The 26,369-nt window shown below is 51.7% G+C and overlaps 1 protein-coding gene across 1 annotated transcript in view; it reads left to right on the top strand.

Annotated features, from left to right (window-relative positions):
- LOC307088901 (uncharacterized protein) overlaps positions 1-19,189 on the top strand; it is a 67,863-nt gene extending 48,674 nt beyond the window's left edge. Inside the window, exons 7-16 of the mRNA XM_079754958.1 lie at positions 6,735-7,951; positions 8,729-9,007; positions 10,966-11,212; positions 11,871-11,930; positions 13,573-13,835; positions 14,106-14,156; positions 16,551-16,632; positions 16,886-16,986; positions 17,577-17,772; positions 18,890-19,189. Coding sequence (XP_079611084.1) covers positions 6,735-7,951; positions 8,729-9,007; positions 10,966-11,212; positions 11,871-11,930; positions 13,573-13,835; positions 14,106-14,156; positions 16,551-16,632; positions 16,886-16,986; positions 17,577-17,772; positions 18,890-18,897 — 2,504 coding nt within the window. The 3' untranslated portion in view covers positions 18,898-19,189. The remainder of the gene's footprint in view (positions 1-6,734; positions 7,952-8,728; positions 9,008-10,965; positions 11,213-11,870; positions 11,931-13,572; positions 13,836-14,105; positions 14,157-16,550; positions 16,633-16,885; positions 16,987-17,576; positions 17,773-18,889) is intronic.
- Positions 19,190-26,369: the final 7,180 nt, after the last annotated feature.

Below are 26,369 nucleotides of genomic sequence, written 5' to 3'. Positions count from 1 at the left end.
ACGGAGGGGGGAATATCTATAAATAGACGTCTGTGTGTTTAGTTACCCCCCCCCTCCTCCTATGGAGGACTATAGGGTCTGTGTTCAGGCTTCAGGCTGAGAGGAACGGCTGACTAGCAGCAGTATCACACGATGCATTCTCCTTGGCCCTCGGGGTCAGTGATTGATGGTCAGCGGTTGATGGTCAGCGGTTGATGGTCAGCGGTTGATGGTCAGTGGTTGATTGTCAGCGGTTGATGGTCAGTAGTTGATGGTCAGCGGTTGATGGTCAGCGGTTGATGGTCAGTGTTTGATGGTCAGCGGTTGTTGGTCAGCGGTTGATGGTCAGCGGTTGATGGTCAGCGGTTGATGGTCAGCGGTTGATGGTCAGCGGTTGATGGTCAGCGGTTGATGGTCAGCGGTTGATGGTCAGCGGTTGATGGTTTCCGGTCAGTCGTAAACGATGAGCTCCTGTTGGTTTTTTTCTCAGCCCAGCCTGTAGTGACAACTAGGTACGCTGCCTTGATCAAGCTTTGGATTTGTGTAATGCGCACACAAAGATGTGTGTGTGTGCACGCTTCTGCATTTCTTCTTTCAGATACGTGTGTGTGTTCTTCTAGTGGAGTAAGGCCAACTTGACTGTGCATTTGTTTTTCTCAGCCAGTTATGCTGTGTGTGTGTGTGTGTGTGTGTGTGTGTGTGTGTGTGTGTGTGTGCTCCATAAAGGGGCTGTACATATGAACCCAGAGTTGTAAAAAAAGAGAGCAGAAATCAGCGAGAGAGAGACCATTTTGAAACCAAAAAACCAATTTCTCTTTAATTGTGAAGGGTTGCATTTCACCCTCCTGTGATTGACAGGCCTGATGAATTATCTGAACCAATCAGGAATGAGATGCCCATGTTCTCAAAGCACATCACACTCTCTAATAGCAGACAGACGGCTCGGCCATTTCGAACAAATTACACCCAAATATTAAATGGGCCCTACAGCACATTTTAAGCTGCTGTTAATCTGTCTATCTGTCCGTCTGTACTTCTTCATGTCTGTCTGTAAATCCTGCTGCTCTGTTCAGCTGAGTCATGGCGTCCGTCACCCTGACGTGATGGCAGACTCTCTGCGGACGGGGAAAAGCCCTTTGTGATGGAGCGTTTGTGACAGGCTGCAGACCACTGAGGGGGGGATGGTCTGTGCTACCATGGAGGAGGAGGACCGGAAACTGAAGGAAGGCCTGTCTCCCCGTCCTCGCCTCCCTCTCTCCCTTCCTTTCCCTCTCTCTTCCTCCCTCTCTTCCTCTCCCTTCCTCTCTCTCTCTCCCTGTCTCCCTCTCTCTCTCCCTCCCTCTCTCCCTTCCTCTCCCTCTCCCTCTCACCCTTCCCCTCTCTCTCTCCCTGTCTCCCTCTCTCTCTCCCTTCCTCTCTCCCTTCCTCTCCCTCTCCCTGTCACCCTTCCCCTCTCTCTCTTCCTGTCTCCCTCTCTCCCTCTCCCTCCCTCTCTCTCTCCCGCTCCCTTTCTCCCTTCCTCTCTTCCTCCCTATCCCTCTCCCTCTCACCCTTCCTCTCTCTCTCCTTGTCTCCCCCTCTCCCTCTCCCTCTCTCTCTCCCTTCCTCTCCCGCCGTCCACTGTAAGGCTCAGATCAGATGCTTGTTATCGGGGTGGTCTTCCGTGAGTGTGGTCTGGGTCGTTGTGGGCGGCGTTCGTTGTCCGTTCAGATGACCTCACGGCCCATGTGGGAGGCAGGCTCCTTATTCTCCAGATGAGGGGGGGGGACGGGGGCTGAAAACAGCAGTCTGAGGACCACTGGGCCGAACCACCACAGGCCGCCGTGCGTGTGCGTGTGCGTGTGTGTGTGTGTGTGTGTGTGTGTGTGTGTGATGAGATGCAGGCTGACAGGGCAACAGGGTCTCAGTACTGAAGGCCTGGCCCCTCATCTGACTTGCATCCCCTTGACCTCCTGCTGATCATCTCAGACACACACACACACACACCACACAAAGAGACACAGACACGCACCACAAACTCACACACACATACTATACACAGACACACACCACAAGCTCACACACACACAGTCTCATACAGACCCCATACTCGTGCTCATCCACAAACACACCACACACACACTCACCAACGCACACACACACACTGCAAACATAACACAATCATACAGCCTTCTGCACGCATGCACACTCACATACAGTTACCCTCTGCATGTGCTTGTTCGAACACAGACACTGCGTGTAATAAGTGTCAGAAACACCTTTACTCACACACACAGGGGCACACACAAACAAGTGTTAGAAACACCTATTTTTACCATTAACTTCTGTCACTATCACTATCTCCTTCTGCAGTCTGGGAGGTGTTTGTTAACGATACGAGAGATCGGATGGGAGGCCAGTCGCTCCACTAGGATGAGTAAGGAGGCGGTGCTGATGCTGCGAGCAGGGAGGGCAGTGTGCTGGGAGGCAGAACAGGCATGAAGAGGCTCATTGTTGAACGCTGTCTCTGGGCACAAACGCACCAGACACTGTTTATTTTAAAGCTCACTAGAGTGATGAATTGATTAAGAAAGGAAGCCGGTGGCGATTGAGGCATATTTATAGAACAGCGCATCCTCTGACAAATCGTTTCCTCAACGTATTCCTCATCATCTGTTCAAAGACGGTCCTTGTTGCTGTGAGTGGTCTCTTCAGACTGCGGAGCCAGCCGCTTTTCATCTGTTCTCTATAGAGCGCTGAGCGGGCGTGGTGCGCTGAAAGGGGCCGGGACTGTCCACCACGAGTCCTGGGTTCACAGCCTCGTCTGGTTGTGGAACTGCAGGAGAGCAGCCGGCTATCTGCTCTCTCCTCTCTGCTCTCTCCTCTCTGCTCGACCCGCTCTCTCCTTTCTGCTCTATCTGCTCTCTCCTCTCTGCTCTACCCGCTCTCTCCTCTCTGCTCTATCCGCTCTCTCCTCTCTGCTCTCTCCTCTCTGCTCTACCCGCTCTCTCCTCTCTGCTCTATCTGCTCTCTCCTCTCTGCTCTCTCCTCTCTGCTCTATCCGCTCTGCTCTATCCACTCTCTCCTCTCTGCTCTACTCGCTCTCTCCTCTCTGCTCTCTCCTCTCTGCTCTACCCGTTCTCTCCTCTCTGCTCTCTCCTCTCTGCTCTACCCGGTCTCTGCTCTCTGCTCTATTTGCTGTCTAATCTCTGCCCTCTGCTTTCTCCTGATTTGTATTAATTGTGTTCACTGGAGCTTTTCCCCCTCACTACAAATCATTAAATGATCCTTCCATCATTACTGCTCTAATGTATCTGTACGGCTATACTGTATATGTACTGTGTGTGTGTGTGTGTGTGTGTGTGTGTGTGTGTGTGTGTGTGTGTGTGTGTGTGTGTGTGTGTGTGTGTGTTGATCCATGCGTGCAGCCGTCTGTGTTTCTGTGCCAGACGGAATGTGAGGAATACAGGGGGCTGTGGCAGGGGGCTTACTCACTCCACTACAGTGGGCGGGGCCTGTGAACCTCAGCAGCCAATCGTACTCCGACACAGTCACGTGACCTGACCAGTGTTTAGTCAGAGGGGAGAGAGAGAGAGAAAGAGAAAGTGGGTACAGACAGAGAGAGAGAGAGAGAGAGAGAGAGGGAGGGAGGAGAGCGAGAGCCACACATCCAGTCGGCTCAGTGTTTCTCTGTGGCTCCGGAGAGATGCAGACGGAGAGACGCGCTCAGACTCAGACACACGCGCACTCCACCGCCCCGCGTGCACACCGCCTCACACACCTGGGCGCCTGAACCGAGGAGGAGGAGGAGGAGGAGGAGAAGGAGGAGGAGGAGAACACAAAGGGAGAGGAGAGCGAGGAGCAGACACGGTCCAGACACAGGGAGCAGACACGGCCTGAAGGGAGGAAAGAGGAGAGAGAGGTGCCATGTCTTCTCTCTCGGACCAGCCGCCGGGATCCCTGTTCTCCGAGTACAGCGAGCTCGCCCTGGCCCCTGGGGGGGGGCCCCAGGGCTGGGACTGGCAGCACCAAGCCGGCGGGGAGGCCAGCCTCCCCCGGTCTCCGCTGCCAGGTGGCGGGGGGGCGCCCACGCCCACCCCGCCCACCCCGATGACCCCGCTCACCGACGAAGACAAGCTCTGCCTCTTCGAGCCCCCCGGGGCCGGCGCGGAGACGAAGGGCCCCGGGCTGCCACTGACGGCGGGGGGGGGGCGTCCACGGAGCCTCCCTGGGCAGCGCGGGGGAGAGCCCTGACAGCCCCCCATCGTCCTCGCCCTCCCTGTCTGCCGTCTCCCCCCTGGGGCGCCTCACCCCGTCTCCCGCCCCGGGCTTGAGGCTGGGCGTCTCCCCCCCCCCGGGTCCCGGGCCGACCCGCGTGGACCCGGCCTCCCCCCTGACCGGGACCTGTCCCGCGGGGGGGGTCTCCCCCACCACGGCGCGGAGCGACAGCTGGGGGGAGGAGTCGGCACCGCGGGAGACGCCCGCCGACGGAATAGCAGGAGTCATCAATGATAACTACATGGAGGAGGAGGAGGGGGGAGGCGGAGCAGAGGGGACCCCTGATGCCCGGCGGGGGGCCGAGGGGTTCTCGCTGGACAGGAGCGATGAAGAGGATGAAGAGGAGGAGGAGGAGGAGCAGCAGGCGGAGCTGCGTCTGTGTCAGCAGAGGAAGGCGATGCGGCGCGCCATGTCCGAGTGTTCCCACCTGCCGGTGCCGTCCGGCCCGGACCCGCCCGACCACTACCCCGGGGGGGCGGGGCCGGGGCAGGAGGTCTCCGCCCCTTCTGCAGGAGGCGGCCTGCGGCGCTCCTCCCACAGCCCGGCCATGAAGCGCTCGCTCACTGTGTCGGAGGACCCGGCGCCCCCCCAGACCCTGTCGGCCGCCGGCGCCGCACAGGCCGACCTGAGGCAGCCCGCGGACCCGGGCCCCGCCCACTCCCTGTCGGCGCCAGGGGGCGGCCCGGAGAACCGGTTCCCCCGGCTAGAAGGAGCGGTTCAGGACGGCGTCTCGCTGGCCGTGCCGCTCAGCCCCGGGGGGCGCGGGACCCCCCAAGAGAGCGGGTCCGGTCTGGCCCACGTCAAGGACGCGCCGGCGGGCGACCCGGACTCTGGCCCGCCCCGGCCCGGACACGGGGACGACCTCACTGAGGGCACCGTCACGGGGCTCGACGCAGAAGCCAGCGGCCCGGACCCCAGAGTTAAAGTGGGAGGGGACACAGAGGGGTTCTTTGAGTCCAGGGTCGATGCCGGCCCCCCCGGTACTGGCCCCTCCGTCAGCGCACTAGAGGGTAGGTGCTGCTCATTCATTGGCCCGCGCCGTTGTCGAAGCAGCCCGGGTTCAGACCCTTGTTCACTCCCTTGTTCACTCCCGTGTTCACTCCTGTGAGCACTCCCGTGTTTGGGCTTTTATTAGACGGCTGGTCAGTTTCCTCTTCAGTCGTGTGCATGGCGCGTAGGGCAGGGCTCTGATTCTGTCGCACCAGGGACAGGTCATATTTCTTTGTAAATGTATTTGTGGATCAAAGGTCACTGATGTTGATCCTCCACCAAATCTTAAAGGGAGGAAATACCTTTACCAAGGTAAGCTGCTGCTGAGGTGAACGGGTGTGGCCGCGTATGTGGTGAGAGGATCGTGCTGTAAGCCGGCGGATGTGTTCAGCTCATTTTGAGATCCTTTCTCTCGCTGTCTGAGGGGGGCTTGTGTGTGTGCATGTGTGTGTGTGAAGGACATGGTTATTTCTTGATTTGTGTCCAGTAGACTTCGACAGCCTGCAGACAAGGTCTCCGTTAAGGTGTTAGGAGGAGACAGAGAAGAGAGAGAGAGACATAGCATTGAAAAACAGGGATTATATCTGCTACGTGTGTGTGTGTGTGTGTGTGTGTGTGTGTGTGTGTGTGTGTGTGTGTGTGTGTGTGTGTGTGTGTGTGTGTGTGTGTGTGTGGTTCGTGTTCATGTTCGCACTGTGCCTCTGGGCATAGTGTCAACAGTCACAGTAGTATTCTTCAGTTGTTTATCATTGGTATTCTCCTTAACTCTCTTTGTTCTCAATCTCTCCTTCTCTTCTTTCTGTTATCTTCTGTCTGCCCTGTGCAAAGAACATCAGGCCAGAGGCTGTTGAATGCTCTCCTTTTCCCTCGCACTTTTCTCTCTGTCTGGCTTTCTCCGCTGTCTCTCTTTCTCTCTCTGTCTCTCTCTCTCACTCTGTCTCTATTGCTCTCTCTCTCTATCGCTCTCTCTCTCCGTCTCTCTCTCTGTCTCTCTCTCTCTGTCTCTCTCTCTGTCTCTGTCTCTCACTCTCACTCTCTGTCTCTCACTCTCTCTCTGTCTCTCTCTCTCTCTCTCTCTCTCTCTAAATTCATCTCCAGGATCATCGTTGTTCTTTATCATCACCATAAACACAGCACAATTATATTTAGAGCTTTTGTCTGCAGAAACATTAAAAGCATGTTTAATATCCAGCGTACAAGACGCTGAAGACGACCCCTGAGACCGTGATGGATGCTGCCCATCACACGTCCACTATATACTTCATGCCCGTCCTCGCCTCTCGCTGCTGTTTCCATTGATCGTCGGAACGTCGGGGATGAGTGGCTGTCGGCTGATTGGTTGTTTTTGTTCCATCATCATTTTCCTTATTGTGTTCCAACGATCCATTGTTTGCGAGGTCAAAGGTTGCGGTACATGTGGTTGCTAGGTTATAGTTAGAGTAGTGGTAGAAAATGTCTCTCACCGTTTGTCTCTATAACCACACCGCCTCGGTCTCTGTCCCCCACAGACTCTCAGACACCAGTGAAGTCAGACACAAAGGAAGACAAGATGGAGGACAGCATGGAGGACAAGATGGACGACGGCATGGAGCGGCTGGACGAGTACGTCCAGCTGGACGAAGCTGACCGGAGGAGCGTGAGGGTGGAGCTGGCCGCCAGAGAGGAGGAGCAGGAGAAACACAGCAAGGCAGCAACTGCAGAGGAGAAAGAGATGGAGAGGGAGACAGAGAAGGAGAAACAGGCGGGGAAGGTCACCGAGAAGATGGGGGACCGGCTGGAGAAGACACCGGACACGCCTCCGCCGGCGGACACGACGGCCAAAGGGTCGGAGGAGAAGGTGGAGAAGACGATACACGTGAGCGGTGCGCATGGGGACCAGGAGACGGTCGTCCTGGAGCCGACCACGCCCGGGGAGAAGGCGAAGGCGGTCGTGGTGACGGAGGTGCCGGAGAAACCGGAAACGGGAGACGCCAAAGGAACGGAGGTCTCCAAAGCCCCGCCCAGCCCGGAGAAACAGCCAACCACCGTCCTGCGGGACGCCGGCTCGGCCACGCCCGAGAAGCACAGCGACAAGAGCACGGAGGATAACCAGGTGGAGGACACTAAGGTGGAGGATTCCAAGGTGGCAGTGACCTCGGTGGAGGACACTAAGGTGGAGGAGGCCAAGGTGGCAGTGACCTCGGTGGAGGACACTAAGGTGGAGGAGGCCAAGGTGGCAGTGACCTCGGTGGAGGACACTAAGGTGGAGGAGGCCAAGGTGGCAGTGACCTCGGTGGAGGACACTAAGGTGGAGAAGTCCAAGGTGGAAGTGACCTCGGTGGAGGACACTAAGGTGGAGGATTCCAAGGTGGCAGTGACCTCGGTGGAGGACACTAAGGTGGAGGATTCCAAGGTGGCAGTGACCTCGGTGGAGGACACTAAGGTGGAGGAGCCCGCCGTCTCCGTGGTGGAGAAGGCGGTGAAGGCGGAGGAAGACGAGCTGACGGAGGGACGACATGATGGGGCAGAACCGGAACGCCAGCAGGAAGAGAAGCCGGCCGCCGCAGCGGGGGAAACTAAAGACAAAGCCAAGGAGGAGGTGAAGAAGGCGGCAGAGAAGAAGGAGGTGAAGAAGGAGGAGAACAAGGAGAAGGCCGGCAAAGCGGACGCCGTGTCCAAGAAGCCCTCAGCCAGACCCCCCACGGGGAGCCTGAAGGAACCTTCTAGCCCCGAGAAGAAGGCCAAGGTAGGTGCTGCTGGTCTCTGGTCCTCCTCAGTACCTCAGATACTCCCCAAGCTTGGAGTCAGGATCGGGCTGCAGTATCAACACTAGTCCATTACGGAAAGGGAACATTATGAACACATTATTTAGCATCGACATGTTGTCTAAAGAGGGTGGTATCGTCTACAGTTTCATCAGAGGCCCATATATACACATATGCACACCTATAAACATACATACACGTATATAAACATGTATGCCATCTACAGACTCACACCTTGATTTAGAATCTTCTTAACCACTAAGGTAGGTGTTTGGTCACATCCCTCCCACCCCCCTTGAAGGGTTTGCCCTATTCCACGCCACTCTTTACCTTCATAGGGGTGATGAATTAGCCTGAAACGCATCCCTGCCCCGTTGCTTAGCTACTCATTTCACGATACCCGTGTCATTATTTTGTGTTTGTATGATTTTATGATCACGGCTGCTTGCGCCATTTGACCATTTCCATTTAATGTTTTTTTTCCCCCATTTTGTTTTCTTTTATCTCTTATTTCTCTTTGCTCTTCCTCTATCTCTACCTCCTCCTCCTCCTCCTCCTCCTCCTCCTCCTCCTCTATCTCTTCCTCCTATCTCTACCACCTCCTCCTCCTCCTCCTCCTCCTCCTCCTCCTCCTCCTCTACTAAATCTTCGTTCTCCTCCTCTACCTCCTCTATCTCCTCCTCTATCTCCTCCTCCTCCTCCTCCTCTTTTCTCATCTCCTCCATCCCTCCTCCCCCCATCCCACGGTACACCCTCAGCCTGCTGCCACGGCAACCAAACCCCTCCCCGCTACCAAAGCCCGGCCAGTCTCAGCGGCCGCCCCCCCCACCAGGCGCCCCGCCTCTTCCCTCAGCACCACCACCACCTTCAACAACTCCACCTCCATCTCAGCCCCACTCGCCAAAAAGACCCTCGGCGCCAGGCCGGCCACCGCCCCCACCGCGGGGGGCCCCAAGAGGGCCCCCGGCCTGGCACCCAGCCGGCCCTCCTCCTCAGTAACTAGCACCGGCCCCGCCCCGCGGGACGTCCGGCCAAAGGTAAGGCCCCGCCCTCCCAGGAAGCCCCGCCCTCCCAGGAAGCCCCGCCCTCCCAGGAGGGTAGGGCAAGAGCTACAGCTACTTACATTTACATTCAGGGCATTTAGCATTTAGACACTGATCCAGAGCGATTTACAATGAGTACATTTGTCAGAAGATAGACAAAACAACAATATATCGCTGTCGGTACAGTAAGGATGTTCATAGAACCAAGTGTAAAGCAACAACAATCCCTAGGTTAACCCATTCCCTGTATACAACAGAGGAAGGATAAGACGCTACACAATGCTAAATCTCAGGAGTCACCCTGGTTCTCTCTTGATGAGGTTTAGTTTAATGTTAATAGGGCAGTAGTTTAAGCATTTACTCACCAGCCGGCCGCTCCCTGCCCCGTTCTTAATGGTTACCAGAGCTCTGTCTCCAGCCTCAAGTCAGTGACATTACAATGCCCTCCGGTGGCGGCCTGTTGTACTGCACCACGGCGCGGGCAACCCTCAAAATAAACGGGTATTTTTTAACCTTAACGCAAAGCCCCGGGGTGGGGGGTGAGTCGAGGTCTCCAGCGAGGGGGTGAGTCGGGGTCTAGTGAGGGGGGTGAGTCGGGGTCTCTAGTGAGGGGGTGAGTCGGGGTCTAGTGAGGGGGTGAGTCGGGGTCTCTAGTGAGGGGGTGAGTCGGGGTCTCTAGTGAGGGGGTGAGTCGGGGTCTAGTGAGGGGGTGAGTCGGAGTCTAGTGAGGGGGTGAGTCGGGGTCTAGTGAGGGGGTGAGTCGGGGTCTCTAGTGAGGGGGTGAGTCGGGGTCTAGTGAGGGGGTGAGTCGGGGTCTAGTGAGGGGGTGAGTCGGAGTCTAGTGAGGGGGTGAGTCGGAGTCTAGCGAGGGGGTGAGTCGGAGTCTAGTGAGGGGGTGAGTCGGAGTCTAGCGAGGGGGTGAGTCGGGGTCTAGTGAGGGGGTGAGTCGGAGTCTAGCGAGGGGGTGAGTCGGGGTCTAGTGAGGGGGTGAGTCGGGGTCTAGTGAGGGGGTGAGTCGGGGTCTCTAGTGAGGGGGTGAGTCGGGGTCTAGTGAGGGGGTGAGTCGGGGTCTCTAGTGAGGGGGTGAGTCGGAGTCTAGTGAGGGGGTGAGTCGGGGTCTAGTGAGGGGGTGAGTCGGGGTCTCTAGCGAGGGGGTGAGTCGGGGTCTAGCGAGGGGGTGAGTCGGGGTCTCTAGTGAGGGGGTGAGTCGGGGTCTAGTGAGGGGGTGAGTCGGGGTCTAGTGAGGGGGTGAGTCGGAGTCTAGTGAGGGGGTGAGTCGGGGTCTAGTGAGGGGGTGAGTCGGGGTCTCTAGCGAGGGGGTGAGTCGGGGTCTCTAGTGAGGGGGCTCGGCTGTGTGTGGAGCGTGACCTGCAGAGCCCACCGCCAAGAGACGAGGAGAAGCCGACACACACGGCCCAGTCCTGTTCACCTCAGTGCATTCACCTCCTGGGTCTCGACCACACACCCATCCCCGCCCCCTCATGTCGTCCTCCTGAGCTCTCTAGACTGGGAGCCGGTCGGAGGAACCCTTAGTGGAACCCTTAGTGGTCTGAGGAACCCTTAGTGGTCAGAGGAACCCTTAAGTGATCGGATGAACCCTTTAGAGGTGGGAGGAACCCTTTAGTGGTGGGAGGAACCCTTTAGAGGTCGGAGGAACCCTTTAGAGGTCGGAGGAACCCTATAGTGATGGGAGGAACCCTTTAGTGATCGGAGGAACCCTTTAGTGATCGGAGGAACCCTTTAGTTACCTAATTTTCAGGAAGAGATCCACTGGGATTCTTGGAGAATTTTTGTATCAATTTTTTTTGCTCCTGTGATGCATTGATTGAACAATGTTGTGCTTGGATCTCCTCCAAGATCAATATTTATTGATATATTTATTGATTTATATGTTTGTGTTCATCCCTAATGTCTTTCATTGACCTCTGGTGTTTGTTTCCTTGTCCTTGTAGACAACAACCACCACAACAACAACAACAGAGAGGCGTGCCCTCGGGTCAAAGGTCACCACCTCACCGGCCGCTCGACCCCCAGCTGGCCCCGCCCCCAACAGGAACGGCACCGCGGCGGCGGCTAGCAAGACCGCTACCGCGGCGGCTAGCAGGACCGCTACCGCGGCGGCTAACAGGACCACCGGCGCGGCGCGCATGACGGCGGCCCCCCGCCCCGTGCTCAGCGCGGCCGCCAAGAAGCCCCTGGGTAGGAAAGACACAACATGCTACACACACACACACGCGCGCAATTATTTTGTGCATTTCATCTTTTTTTATGTATATTTTTTATTAAAGGTGAAGGTTGGGTAATTAATCCAAGCTAGTGTAGGTAAGGTCAATAGTTAAAGGTGGTGTATGTAAGGTCATTAATTAAAGGTGATGTACGTAAGGTAACTAATTAAAGGTAGTGTAGCAAAGGTCAGTAATTAAAGGTGATGTAGATAAGGTCATTAATTAAAGGTAGTGTACGTAAGGTAACTAATTAAAAGTAGTGTAGCAAAGGTCAGTAATTAAAGGTGATGTAGTTAAGGTCATTAATTAAAGGTGGTGTATGTAAGGTAGCTAATTAAAGGTGTGTAGCAAAGGTCGTTAATTAAAGGTGGTGTTGTTAAGGTCATTAATTAAAGGTGGTGTATGTAAGGTGTATTAGTATGTAAGTGTTGTTCGTCAAGGGGAGCAGAGGTCCTTTGTTTGAGGGTTGTTTCTCTTCAAAATCGTCCTTCTCTGCTCCCCCTCTGTGCAACCCAAATCCCAACCCCAGTACCAGCGTACTTATGGACCTGATTCCATTGTTATCATGTTGGTACTGGTTATGATGTTTGTACTGGTTATGATGAGGCTGCCGCTCTCCGGGTTATTTGCAGCCTCTAAGCCGGACAGTAAGCTGGCAGAGGACAGGAAGCCGGGCCCTTTGAAGACCTCAGGTACACGGCCAATAGATCTCCCTCTTACAACACACACTCGCACTATCAGCTATAACCTGTTTCTGCAGGTTTTTGTACAGCAACAGCTTGGATACATGCTGCACTGTGAGGGGAAGGCTATTTCGGTGTCATTCAGGCTAATTCAGGCTATTTCAGGCTGATTCAGGCTGATTCAGGCGGATTCAGGCTGATTCAGGCTTGATTTTAATCAATCAAGACCTAATTGAGCTGTACACCTCTAATACTCCTATGCGTAAAGTAGAGCCCCCCATGGTCAGAGGCTGGAGACCAGGGACGGTTTTGCGCTAGCAGAGCTGTCAGTGAGGCTGAGCTGGGGGGGTGACACGTCGGACACACAAACACCAGGACGGGGCCGGACTGGGGGGCGGAAAGGGAGCTTTGTTATTGAAAGGGGAAGCGAAAAGCTAGAGCACAGCAGTTTGTGGATTAGGACCCTAACCCCCCCAGTCACGTGGGCCGTGTTCATCCAACCTGCTGACACCCCCTCCCTCTGGTCTCCTGCGGCTCAGAGGCAGCGTCCCACCCCAGACCAGGTGGGGGAGGGGGGGGTGAATGTGGGTGATGGACGCCATGCGGAGAATACAGCATGGGGGGTCTTTAAGTGCATTTACATTCGGGGCGTTTAGCAGACGCTTTTGTCCAAAGCGACTCACAAACAAAAAAAGTACATTTGTCGGAAGGAGAAACAACAATTTATTGCTGTCGGTACAGTAGGGATGCTACTAGAACCAAGGGCCAAGCACTAACAATCACTAGGTTAACCCATTCCCAGTATACAACAAAGATAGCTAGGATAAGATGCTACACGAGGCTGAGTACTATCTTTAAGTGAAATGTTACTGAAGTGAAGATCACTGCTGAGATTGCTGCTGCTGAGTACTATCTTTAAGTGAAACGACGTACAACATACTTTAGCACCCTACTAACCCAGTAGCACCCTACTAACCCAGTAGCTCTCTGTACCATCATCAATGCACATTTCAGAGGAATAACGCTTCCGGAACCTAGAGGGTCCTGTAGTGACCATTTGACCTGAAAGGCCGCACTTTAAGGTTACTGAAGTGAAGATCGCTGCTGAGATTGCTGCTGCTGAGCGCTATCTTTAAGTGAAAGGACGTACAACATACTATAAGTGTATAGGAGGGGGTAGGAGGGGGTGGCTATGCAGAGTCTAGGTGAACTCTGCACAAGTAAGTCTTGAGTCTTTGAGTCTCATTGACTGCGATAACAGCATGTGTGGGTCGGTCAGGAGCCCCTTGAGTCTAGTGGCGCTTCAGTACGGAGAACATCAACAACAGATCCGTACAGTAAAAGATGAGTAAATGGTGAATGGACTGCATTTATACCGTGCTTGACGAACCAGTGGCCGCTCAAAGCGCTAACCCTAGCGCCTAACATTCGCCCACACATCCACACACCGACGGCGCTGTAAGCCACGCAGGGCGACGGCCAGCTCGTCAGGAGCAGTCAGGGTGAGGCGTCTCGCTCAGGGGACACCTCGACACTCTAGGAGGAGCCGGGGATCGAACCAGCAACCTTCCGGTCACCAGCCGACCCGCTCCGCCTCCTGAGCCCCACGCCGCCCCTTAACACTTAAGCACACACGCGTGTCCCTTTGCAGCGGACCCCCTGAAGCCCCGGACCACCGGCGGCGCCGCCCGCACCGCGGCCCCCAAAGCGGCCAGCGCCAGCATCACAGAGAGGAAGTCCCTTGTGTCCCGGGGCCCTCGCCCCACTCCACCCTCCTCCTCCACCACCACCACCACCTCCACCGCCAGGACCGGCGCCTCCCGCCCCGGGGCCGCGCCCAGTCCGGACCCCAAGACCGTCCGCTCCAAGGTGGGCGCCGTAGAGAAGACGAAGGTCCCGCCCACAGGAGTGAAGGTAGGCCGACGCCCAGCTGACCCCTGAGGAGGCCTCTGATTGGTCGCTTGGTGCTTGGCTCAAATGTCATTCAAATAAAGAACTTCAGATAGATAGATAGATGGTATCTTATTCATCCTTTGAGGGAAATTCAGGTATCCAGTAGCTCACAATTCTTGAATTTAGAGTTCACCATGATGGTCACCATGAGAAGTGAAGTGGTTCGCTTTGGGTGACACCCCCGTTGTTGTTGTTGTTGTATTGTTGACCCAGGTGGGCTTCTCTCCCCAGGTGTCGTCGACCGCTCAGAGCAAGGCTGCAGCCGCCAAAGACCCCGCTAAGGTGAGTTGTCTCTCGGTCCCGCTCTCTCTCTCTCTCTCTCTCTCTCTCTCTCTCTCTCTCTCTCTCTCTCTCTCTCTCTCTCTCTCTCTCTTGCTCTCTCATGCAAACACATCTGTTGTGTTTCTGAAACCTCCAACAAGTGTGCAGAGGAATACATCCCAAATGCCCCTGCTGCTTCCAACGTTATGAACGATGTTATGAACGATGAAGATGACATAATCCTTCATCTTCCCACAGCGAACAGGGCCATTCAGTGTTTCATCAGTGCAGGTGATTGTACAAAATCCCAAAGTAACGTTAAACCAATAGAGACATGTCTCCTCTCGGTGGAATGGGCCGACAGATACTGAGCTACAGTCTGATTTGTGAGGCGAGATGACGGCCAAACTTCTCGAACAGAGCAGCACAACACAAATCCTCCTGGTGGCGTTCCTCGTGGCAACCATGGAAACACCCTCACCCTCCTCTCCATCCCCTACTGGATCCCTTCTCTGGCTCCCGATTGGCTCACATTGTGTTGACTGCAGAATACCCCGGCTCACCTTCAAGACTGTCCACCACGAGGCCTCCACCTCCCTCAGGGACCTGCAGCTCCCCCAGTCCCCGCTCCCTCAGATCAGCCACCTGCGACCGGCTCCTCATCCCAAACCAAACTCAGGACCGCTACAAACCGCTCCTTCTGTTCAGAATCATCCCTGAATCCAGACCTCCTGTCCAAACCCCTCTGAGGGAGTCCCAGCTCGCTCCACATTCGGAACCGGCCTCAGAACCTTTCCCATTGGCCCTCAATCCGACCAATCCCCTTCTCCCCTCCCCCCTCCTAACAGGCGCTTCACCTATCTATACATCTGTGTGTGTGTGTTTCCATATTAATATGTATATTTGTGTTTTTCACTTCTGCTTTCAGCCTCTTAGTTTTCCACTTTGTAAAGCGGCTTTGAGATAGAAATCTATTTCTTTATCTCAAATATCCCAGCTGCTGCAAGCATCTCCTTAATCCTTATCTTACACCATCTACCACACCACCTGAAGCCAACGTCACATACCTTCCCTCAACATGACCAGCGTCTCTGCTGCTTGGGAAAGCTGTAGTACGCTGTCTTAAACCCTGAGACTCTTCTCTGGTTTATCCTTTTACCCTTTGTAAAAGGGAACTATGCCCAGCTGAATATGTAGCAGGCTACTAACCAAGTAGCACCCTACTAACCCAGTAGCACCCTACTCGCCAAGTAGCACCCTACTCGCCAAGTAGCACCCTACTAACCCAGTAGCACCCTAAGAACCCGTAGCACCCTACTAACCCAGTAGCACCCTACTAACCCAGTAGCACCCTACTAACCCAGTAGCTCTCTGTACCCTCATCAATGCACATTTCAGAGGAATAACGCTTCCGTAACCTAGAGGGTCCTGTAGTGACCATTTGACCTGAAAGGCCGCACTTTAATGTTACTGAAGTGAAGATCGCTGCTGAGATTTATAAACATGATAAGATTAAATACTTACATTGATTGAGTTAAAATATTTTAGGCAACTACACATTGATTTACGTTAATTAATTATATTAGAAAAATAGGGGTGTCATTCTTATCGGTACATTTCTGGCAAGATAGTAATGCACGACTAATCGTGAACATCCCTATAACCCTTAGTTCCTTTAGCTCCAGAGTATTTTCTCTTTCTTCTGCTGTCCTTCCCTCACTAACCCTCCTTCTTCCCTCCTGTCCTCTCCTTTGCTTTCTGTCTCCTTTCTCCTCATTTTCCTCCGTCCTCCATTTTCCTATCCCTCGATCACTTGCATCATCTCCCTCCTTCTCCCCTCCCTCTCCCCCCCTCCCTCCCCCCCCCCCTCCCTCCCTCTCTCCCCCTCCCCCCCTCCTTCTCCCCTCCCTCCCCCCTCCCCCTCCCCCTCTGTGGTGGTCACCGTATGCGTCTAGGTTCCCCTAGACTTCAGAAAGCCCGACTTCAGCCACATCACGTCTCGCTTGGGCTCCAAGGAGAACCTCAAGCACGTCCCTGGGGGCGGGAACGTAAGTATCTCCACCCCTCCAACGTCTGAGTTTTCCGACGTCGGAGGCTTGTTGAAGACCCCCCCCCCCCCCGTCCTCCTAGAAGGAGGCCCACAGGAACGTCAGCCTCAAGGGTTTGGGTGATGATCAGAGAGAAAGGCGGGATTAATGGCACAAACCAAGCCACGAACGGTGCTTCACACATCCACTGTGTCATGTTAGCCTAACGAGGGTTTACGTTCCTGTCTGTTCTCTGCAATAGGTTTCATGGTTGGGATCTTTTCCCAGTTCCACTCTGCTCCACAGGGAATGCTACCTCAGTCAGCATGATGTAGCTTCAGTAAAGAGGAGATAAGCATGCTCCTCCTGCGGTGTGTTTCCCTCTCAGGTTCAGATCCTCAGCAAGAAGGTGGACCTGAGTAAGGTGACGTCCAAGTGTGGCTCCAAGGACAACATCAAGCACAAGCCAGGTAGGGCCCCCTCTGACACGCCCTCTGACACCCCCCTCTGACACGCCCTCACACACTAGCGGCTCTCTCACTAGCTGTTCTCAAGCTGCTTACTAGCTGCTCACGCAATAGCTGCTTTCTAACACACTAGCTGCTCACTAGCTGCTCATTAGCTGCCCACACACTAGCTGTTCTCTAGCTGCTCGCACACTAGCTGTTCTCTAGCTGCTCGCTAGCTGTTGAGCGTTGTCCTGAACATCATATAACCCTTCAGGCGGTGGCGTGGTGAAGATCGAGTCTCACAAAGTGAACTTCAAGGACAAGGCTCAGTCCAAGGTGGGCTCCATGGACAACCTGCTGGGCGCCCCAGGGAAGGTGAGAACCCCCCACACCCCCACACGGTGGACCCATATCTGTATTTTGTTATTGATGCCTCATTTTTATATGAATACTTTGTGTGTCGAGTCCCAGGTTACATTTGGGTTGAAAAAGGAACCAACTCCCAGACACATCTGGGAGTTGGTTCATACGCATCTGGGAGTTTGCAGAGGTCAGCAAATCTATGACTGATGCACCAATCAGGGTAGTTTGTGGATTAATCTTACCGATGGTTAACCAGATGTTTCGGGAACCACTCGTCAACTCGTTTAATTAGAAAAACAGTCAATCTAAGGTCAAACATGGTAGCAATAAACATTGTGTTTATTTTAGGGGCCACCTGGATCCTTAATGTAATGGTTAAGTAATTTAGTAAACCGTATTGAGTCTGAATTGAGGACCATGAATGTGAATGAACCCCCCTGTTATCTGAGGGCCCCTGAACCCCCCTGTCATCTGAGGGCCCCTGTTTATTACAGGGGCCACCTGGATGCCTCGTGTAATGTTTCCGTAATGTTCCCATCATCTGAGGACCCCCTGCTCCTCCAGCGGTCTCTGATCTCTGTGAGTCGGGTTTGTGTTTCCAGGGAGACGGGAGCCAGGAGCCGGCGGAGGAGGGCAGCGGGGAGGCCCCCTCTGTGTCCGCTGAGCAGGGGCCCCCAGAGGCCCCCCCGGCTGCTGGCGCCGCCGCCGCCCAGGAGAACGGGCTGAAGGAAGGGGGGGCCTGTGGGGCCGAGGGCCTCTGTGATGCCCCGGTCCTGGACACGCTCATCCCCGAAACCAGTAAGTGTGTGTGTGTGTGTGTGTGTGTGTGTGTGTGTGTGTGTGTGTGTGTGTGTGTGTGTGTGTGTGTGTGTGTGTGTGTGTGTGTGTGTGTTAGGGCTGTCCCCTGAAAGTCGATGATTCGACGGTCGGGAAACATCAGTCGGGAAACCCCGCAGTCGACTCAGAGAATCTGAGCCGACTGCGGGGTTTCCCGCCGTCTTCCTTTATTTATTTATTCTTTTAAAAGACCCAACCTATAGTGTAGACGTGTCAGACCATATGCATGAATCGACACATTTATTGTGACTTTTTATTATTCTTCTGCAGCGGTAGTTGGTGCTGAAAATAAGGTGTGCGTATATATATAGTCAATCTCCTGGCGTTCACTACATGCATCCCCCTGCACCAGAGTTGTTGTAGAGAGAGACCTATCCTACTGCTGTTGACCGCAATGCAACAGGAAACAGGCTGCAGTATCACACCTGAACACTGGGGGGCTCCACAGTGCCCGACAGCATAGATTATATTTCAGTTCAAAGTTTAATGAATTTACTTATCCATCAGATTATGGTCGTGAAAACATAGATAGAAAACATTAAGCCGAGGTTTCTTGCTAGTATTCTAGTGTGCTAGTATGCTACTGATACGTAAGTATGTTAGCACGCTACTATGCTAGCATGTTAATGAGCAATTGAATGATGAACAAAGTAATGAACGAAGGAATAGCTGACGCTGGGGGTGTTCATGTAGTCTGTCTACATGTGTCCAGAAAGAGGTGGTTGTAATGTATCGTCTCATGTTGCCTGCAGCGGATTGACTAACTCAGACTCCGCTGATAGGTTTCAATAAATATGAGGACTGACACAATGCTATAAATATAACCCCCCCATGAATGTGGTTCTGTTTTAGCTGGTAGGGGTGTAACGGTTCAGATCAGTTTGTTTCATGGTCTTCAGTTCAGTATATATTATTATTTATGTTACTATATTGTAATTATGTAGTTTGTAGTTTGAGGCCCTGCTGTGTGAGCCCGTCCCCTCCAGTTCAGTATATAATATTAATGTTACCATAGTTTGTGTTAGCGCGTCCCCCCAGACAGCTGACCATCCTGCCGTCTTGACTTCTTATCTTACAGGCATCTAACTCTGCTGTCCCTCTGCCCCATGTCACCTCCACCACGCCACGCCCCCTCCTCCTCATCTTCCTCACTGCTTTTTCAATTACCACGTTTCCTGTCTTCCTTCTGCCTGTCTCTGTCTCTCTCTCTCTCTCTCTCTCTCTCTCTGTCTCTCTCTCTCTCTGTCTATGTCTCTCTCTCTCTCTCTCTGTCTATGTCTCTCTCTCTCTCTCTCTCTCTCTCTGTCTCTGTCTCTCTCTCTCTCTCTCTCTCTCTCTCTCTCTCTCTCTCTCTCTCTCTCTCTCTCTCTGTCTGTCTGTCTGTCTGTCTCTGTCTCTCTCTCTCTCTCTCTCTGTCTCTCTCTCTCTCTCTCTCTCTGTCTGTCTGTCTCTATCTCTCTCTCTGTCTCTGTCTCTCTCTCTCTCTTCCTCTTCTCTTCAACCCTTCTGCTGCAGATTGAGTCTCTCACGCTCAACCTTGGCCAGAAACCGCTGGACTTGCTCAAGGACCACGGCGCGGCCACGCCCTGAACACCTGCTCCGCCCCCCCGGGCCGACGGCCACGCCCTGATCTCCTGCTCCCCCCGGGGCAACGGCCACGCCCTGATCTCCTTCTCCTCCCCCTCAGCCTCATTCATACTGCCCCGGCTGTTCCCCGATCAGCTACGATCATCAACCCACCCCCTCGTCTCCCTTCTGCCCAACGCCGCAGCCCCCAGTGACTTCCTCGCTACACACTGCCTCGATGCGGCCGCTAGGCCCCCCCCTACTCCTCAGACCGGAGGGGTCCGTGTGATGGAGCTGGATCCAAACCCTCCCTTGTTTTAGCTTTCATGTCCCGTTACCCTGGTGATGTTCAGTCATATTGATGCCACCCCCGTATTAATGCCCCAGCTCTACTGCTCCGCGTTAAAGTCGATCCGTCGGCCTGAGCAGCCGACCTCCTTCTCCGTGTTCCCGTGTGTGCCCTCATCACATAATCTCCATCGTCTTCATCATCATCTTCAAGCGCTTTCGGTTTAACTTCAGCAGATCTGCCTCCTTCTGTCCTGTCCTGTGGTACCCATAATCACCAACTTACTTTGTCCTGACTTTATAGGCTTGACTTTGGGGCTGGCGGCGATGCGTCAGCCGCCAGAGCACCGTAGAAGGTCTCCTCCTGTAGTCAGTGGTGGTGGTCTGCATGTTACCTGTGCTCTGACGCAAACCATCATGCTGATCGCTACGCTGCCTCTCTGACCGCCCACATGCAGAGGACAACTCCCCTAGGCTCTCTCCCTGTCTCTCCCTCTGAGCGGCCTGGGTCGACATCATATAACCATAGCCTCTCCTTGACCTTTAATCTTGGGAGGGTGATGTGACCCCAGTAACCGGTGACCCCTGTCTACAAGCTGCCTGTGTGCTTTGTGTTTCACCGCTCCGTTTGAATCCATTCCCTCTGAGTCCGTCGTTCTCCCTAGAGGAGAGCTGAGCTACACGCTACAAACAAAACAACAAAAACATGAGTAAAATCCAGTTAGCAAGTTAGGCTGTGTGACCTTTAGGGCGATGTTCTGTGTTCGTGATGATGTGTTTGAGTGAATAATACCTTAACGCTGATGCTAGGATCTTGTTTCTGTCTTCTCTTTGTTAATCTGGTTTCCTTTTTCTTAACATGTTTCTGTTTGAGAGGAGGTGTTTCTTCATGTTGTGTTCCTGTACAATACTACGGCTGTTCCTTCGACGTTAACGCACTTAATATCTCCTGAATCACGCACAGGACTTTGAACTCAAGGCAGACGAGAGAGAGAGGAGGAGAGAAGCAGAATCTGACAAGAGGGAACAGTAAAATGAAAAATGACAAAACTAGCTTCTGAATGAGTCTTTGGTCACAGCCTCATTTAAAACGATGCAACAGCGACGGATGTTATTTACCCATCAACGATCTTCTACCAGTTCAGTCCCCGTACGTCCTAGCATCACAATAACGAGACAGAACGTCTTTGTGTTTCAAAAGAGTCTGTGTTTGGTCAAAGAAGAAAGCGTTGCAAGTCTAGGAAGTGTAAGGGAAGGACAAAGTTAAGTTGAGTGGAGAACCTTTTTATGGCGTTGCAGTGTATGGATGATGTCGTGTTGGTCGGTGGAGACGCTCTGAAGTCAAACGGTGTCCCCTTGTGCCTAGAATATCATTGCTTCCTAAAGTACCCCCCTCTGTGTCGGCAGAGTCAGAGACGAGGTGTAATCTGCTAGTCATTGGGAGTCTGAGCTCAACTGAGCTCTTACTGTAGACGTGTTTATGTATACCGACACATGTGTAGACGGACTAGACTGTAGTTGTATGGTATCGGCGCTGGAAAACCCAACAAGGTTAATCCTCATATTTGTTCAGCAATGTATTCGATGCTTTCTCTAATTGCCTTTTTGATGCATGGCCAGAATCTACTGCTACGCCCAGCTAACCTAGTGCTACGCCCAGGTAATCTAGTGCTACACCTGCTAATCTACTGCTACACCCAGGTAACCTAGTGCTACGCCCACTAACCTATTGCTACACCCATGTGATCTAGTGCTACGCCCAGGTGATCTATTGCCACGCCCGCTAATCTAGTGCTACACCCAGGTGATCTTGTGCTACACCCCGGTGATCTAGTGCTACGCCCAGGTGATCTAGTGCTACACCCGCTAATGTAGTGCTACGCCCAGGTGATCTAGTGCTACACCCGCTAATGTAGTGCTACGCCCAGGTGATCTAGTGCTACACCCGCTAATGTAGCGCTACGCCCAGGTGATCTAGTGCTACACCCGCTGATGTAGCGCTACGCCCAGGTGATCTAGTGCTACACCCAGGTTACCTTGTGCTATGCCCACTAATCTAGTGCTACGTCCAGAAGCAGCCACTGTGCAAAGCGACTTGCAGGGTTGCGGCAAAGTTATGTATAGCCATCTTTGGGAAAAATATTTAACGGTTATTATAGCTGTGTTTCCTCGTTCAAATGCTAAAAGTCAGGACGCGGACAAAAGAGGGAGAACTCGGTCTTATCATAGTTCTGAACGACCATCACGGTCATTCTGAACTAATTTTCTATCACGGTCATTCTAACAAATTTGAGTTACACGCGTGGCAGCCATTACCTTATCCCTGTTTTACACAGACATCAAAATGGAGTGTCAACCTCCACCTGTTTGATTAACATCATGGTACACGTGGTTATTATGATCATGTGTGAACATGTCGTTATACTAAGCCCTAATATAACGTATTTTAATCTACATGGACACTTTCCATTTAATTCATCCCATAGAAAGATTTTTCAAATGTAACTGCACCTTAATGATTATGAATGAAGGTTGACTTGGAGAAGTCGTTCTAGGATTCTAACAACGTTCAAAATATTTTGACTATTGCAAGTTTATTTTTAATCACTATTTCTTTTTTTGCCTGCTCTCCTCAACCGAGCAATAAGTGAAATCACTGTCGCCTCCCCATTCCTCCAATTGGTTAAATTTCAAGGTCAAGTTCATGTTTGCTTTTGACCGCAAAACTTGTCTCCTTTTATATTGAGTCAATTCAAAGAGCGAATCGTTTTGGCAGTAAACCATATTTACTTATTACTTAATGAAAATGGGCTGTTTCTTGTGCAAGTGAAACAACAACAGCGCGGTGGTCCTGGTTAACCTTGTGGTGTGCTCCTGTCAGGTCATTGTGGTCCTGGTTAACCTTCTGGTGTGCTCCTGTCAGAGGTCATCTAGGATTCAGTCACCGCCCTCCTCGTCAGATTGCACATGGATGTATAGCTGTGTTATGATTTGTGTGTTCGACTTTGCCACAAGGAACAAAAATACGAACAAAACAATGATGACAGACAAAAAGAATTACACGGTTGTTAACGAAAGTGTGTCCATGTAACTTAAACGGTTTTGTGATGTTTTATGATGACTTTTCTGACTACAAATGCCACACTTACTATTACGGCAGACATATTATTATTATTTCTGAGCAAATCAGCCTTTTATTGTAGTTAAGAGGCTGCTGAAGTGAAACGATGTCTTTGAGATGCAACGTACTTGAGACGCGCCTGTATTTATCTTTGTGCACCAGTAGTCTGTTGGTGGTGACCTGACGTCTTCAGACGTCTACAGACAGCAGGGCCAGCTCATGCTCAAGCTTCTCCAGAACCTATTGGCGGCCTCTAGTGGCCAAGGAACACGCATGCTGCTAAACACAATTTAAACGGCTAATCAGTATTTGTTGAATTGGCCACATTAACGCACCAAACAATGTTTTTTATTTTCTTGAAACCGCCAACTGAAACGTTTAAAATATTGTCTTCAACATGGGGGTTTAAAAATCTCGCCTATTCCGGCTAATGCTCTAATGCTCGATAAAACCTGTTGGTCAGACTGACGCTATGTGTCGGGTTATATGGTGAGGCACACAAGGGAATTCTTTGAGGGGAATGCATTCAGCGTTATGGGAAAGCCCCAGAGCACGCATACCGGGGTTAACATGACGATGGTGCAACATTACCGCACACCTTACTCAAGGGTCGACTCCACGCCAACAAAGGTTCTGAAACACGACTGCTGGCGTCTGTATTAGTACCTGCTCCTCCCCCCCTCTGTATCCAACATGCAAACTAATGAATCCTAAAACATCGCAATGGGGAACGCAGACTTTTAGCTTTTCTTTGTTTTCATTGATTTTGAATTATTTTGTTTGAGAAGTGTTTATTGTGATTACTTGTTCATTAGTGATGTGATTATTAAACATGGAATAAAAGAGAAAAAAATTCCCAAAATATGTGTGAGGCCTGATTGAACTGCTTCATTCTGTCTCAATAAATAAATGTTTGAAATTGTATATTAATTGCATAAATGGTTAATTAATTGGCCTCCGAACAGCTAATGTCTGCACGGTGGTTAAAGAAGATTAAAATAATGATCACTCTTTTATTCATGATTTTCTTCATATAAATTGATGCATTTCTTGTTTGTATCTTCACTCTCTTACCCCTTCTCACTATTGAAGATACGTAGAAAGTCCTTCTCGTTACTAACCCCTAGTGGACGGTAGGCGAACTGCTGCCTGCTCTGACCAATAGTCCCTTAAAGTGTATTTTGGGCGAAAATTGAACCAAGGGTCTTTTTCGGCATGAAAACCCATAAAATAAGCCCTCCAGACAGCTTTTTTCGTTGATAATCGAGTATAGAGCTTGCCCAAAGCTCCACCACGCCACGCCCCCTCCTCCTCATCCACCTCACTCCTTTTTCAATTACTACGTTTCCTGTCTTCCTTCTGCCTGTCTCTGTCTCTCTTTCTCTCTCTCTCTGTCTATGTCTCTGTCTCTCTCTCTCTCTCTCTCTCTGTCGCTCTCTCTCTCTGTCTGTAACTGCCCAATGGCTTGTAACTGCCCAAATGGCTTCCATGTTATTGGTTAGGGGCCCCGCGAACGCTTCCAAATCTGCATTTTTTTAAACACTAATATTGCTCAAAATAGCACCAAACCTCTGCAGTAGCATGATTAGGGTACCTACGCATAAAACAAAGCATCAAAAACTTGGTTAGCGTACCGGGAGTTCATTAAAAAAATACTGTTTTCCAAGTCTGTGCCTTATCGGTTGGTCCATGTTTCCAGGAAGTCCACACAAGTCGATTACCGGCTACCGTAAATAATTTTATAGAGGCACCAACCAATTTTAAACAGCCAAGTATCAAGAGGGGAGATTTTTAAGTTAAATTTGTTGGCTGGTGTTAGTGGTTTAGTGGGTGGTCTCGGTTCTGCTGTTTCTCTCTCTCTCTCTGTCTATGTCTCAGGACCCACAGCTTGTGGGTCCTGTAAGAGCCATTCTTTCATATGGCTCTTACAGGACCCACAAGCTGTAGTGGTGCCCCTGGCTCTACATGAGCATTAAAAGCATCTCTTGTCCAGCGGGACGTAAATCTAGGAGAGATGCTTCTGATGTCCTCAGTTTGTTCAGAGTAAAGTTCTGCCTGATGTTTGTTGTGTTCCAAAGGGGTGAGGAGAATGCATGCTTTTCTAGACAAGGCGCTGAAAAAGCTCTGGAGGGATCTCCTACAGGATGTGGTACTGTCGACCACGAGTGATGAACACACTCCTTATGGAGCCTCCTCAGACCCGCTGAGGTCGCTAGTAGGGCCATGTTGGATTCAGGCGGACTGGAGCCCTGGGCTTGACTGCAGTGTGGAGGTCCGGCCAGCAGGGGCAGCACTGAGGAGGCCTCAGTCCTTTGTTCTGGAAGAATGTCGTCTCACTGGTGTCTGACTCGTGTTGAATCCATCCGTCACTGATGGTGCGCCCTTGCATAACTTGAACTGTATATGATTTAGATAAGTTAAACCCATGTCACGTTGGAGGGAAGCTCTTCACTAACTGATGCCAGTTATATTATCTATGTTTCATGAAGGAAGAAAGTTCAGAGATTTCTAGATTAAATAAATAAACATAATTGTAACTAATGTGTGTGCACATGTATGTGAGCGTTTGTGTGTATATTGTTCACCAGATTACTTACTTTTAATTTTTGTGTATGCATGTGTGGTTAAAAAAGTCAGACTCCACTGTTGTGTGTGTGGTAATATCCTCCCTCAGCACTGATGAAGGGGTGAATGGAGATTCCACTGTTGTGTTGGAGGAAACGTCTCCAGAAGACTTGGAGGATTTCAACTGAACAAACGGAAAGAATCATCTGAACACACGAGATCGTTCAGTTGATCCACTGAGTTGTTTATTAACGTTATGCTTGAACAATTACAAATCATAAACAGGTATATTCAATAACTGAACATGTTGACTTGTTCCCACCAGAACACAAAGATCTTCAGTTTGAAGTCATTCACAACATGAAAATCTTTACCCTTTCCCATAGAACCCTTAACATAATTTATGATTATGTTTAAGGTGCTTTGAATCACGTTCCATGTCAGGCATGGTAAAATAAAAACGGATCGAATTCGAATAAATTCCTTTATTAAGAGGTTGAAAATATATAAAATATTGCAGTAAAATGTACCATCAATCAACATTTAAAACACATTTGGACATTAGAAAGTAAATCTTGTACAACCTGCTTAACCCAAAGGAAGAGCTTCCTTTCATGGTTTATCATGCTGAACCTTTCAGAAGCCCAATAAAATGCAGCATTTGGAGTTCAGTGGAGTATTTAAATCAATCACAGTGTTGTATTTCCACCGAACGGGTTGACCCCTCAGAGCACCAACAGCTGCTGCTCAACAACCCGATGCACTACAGGTACGTCCATGGGTCCACAGGTATTCAAACGTCCCCATAACAGCTGGTCCTCAACAACGTCAGGACTGTGAGGACCCCCCAGACCCAAGCGGCCCCCTCTAATCTGACGCTCAGCAGCCCAGCTGAACACAGAGAGGGCTGAGAGAGGAACCACCGAGAGACACTGATGTTCAGGGGCGTAGGAATGAGTTTAACATTGGGGGGGTACACATATCGGAAACCTGACAGATCCGTTAATGGTTTGAACAG

The sequence above is a fragment of the Pollachius pollachius genome (assembly GCF_949987615.1).
Source record: "Pollachius pollachius genome assembly, chromosome: 17".
NCBI lineage: Eukaryota > Metazoa > Chordata > Actinopteri > Gadiformes > Gadidae > Pollachius > Pollachius pollachius.
Note: the sequence above shows the minus strand (reverse complement) of the source record. Positions and strands in the feature narration are given on the sequence as shown.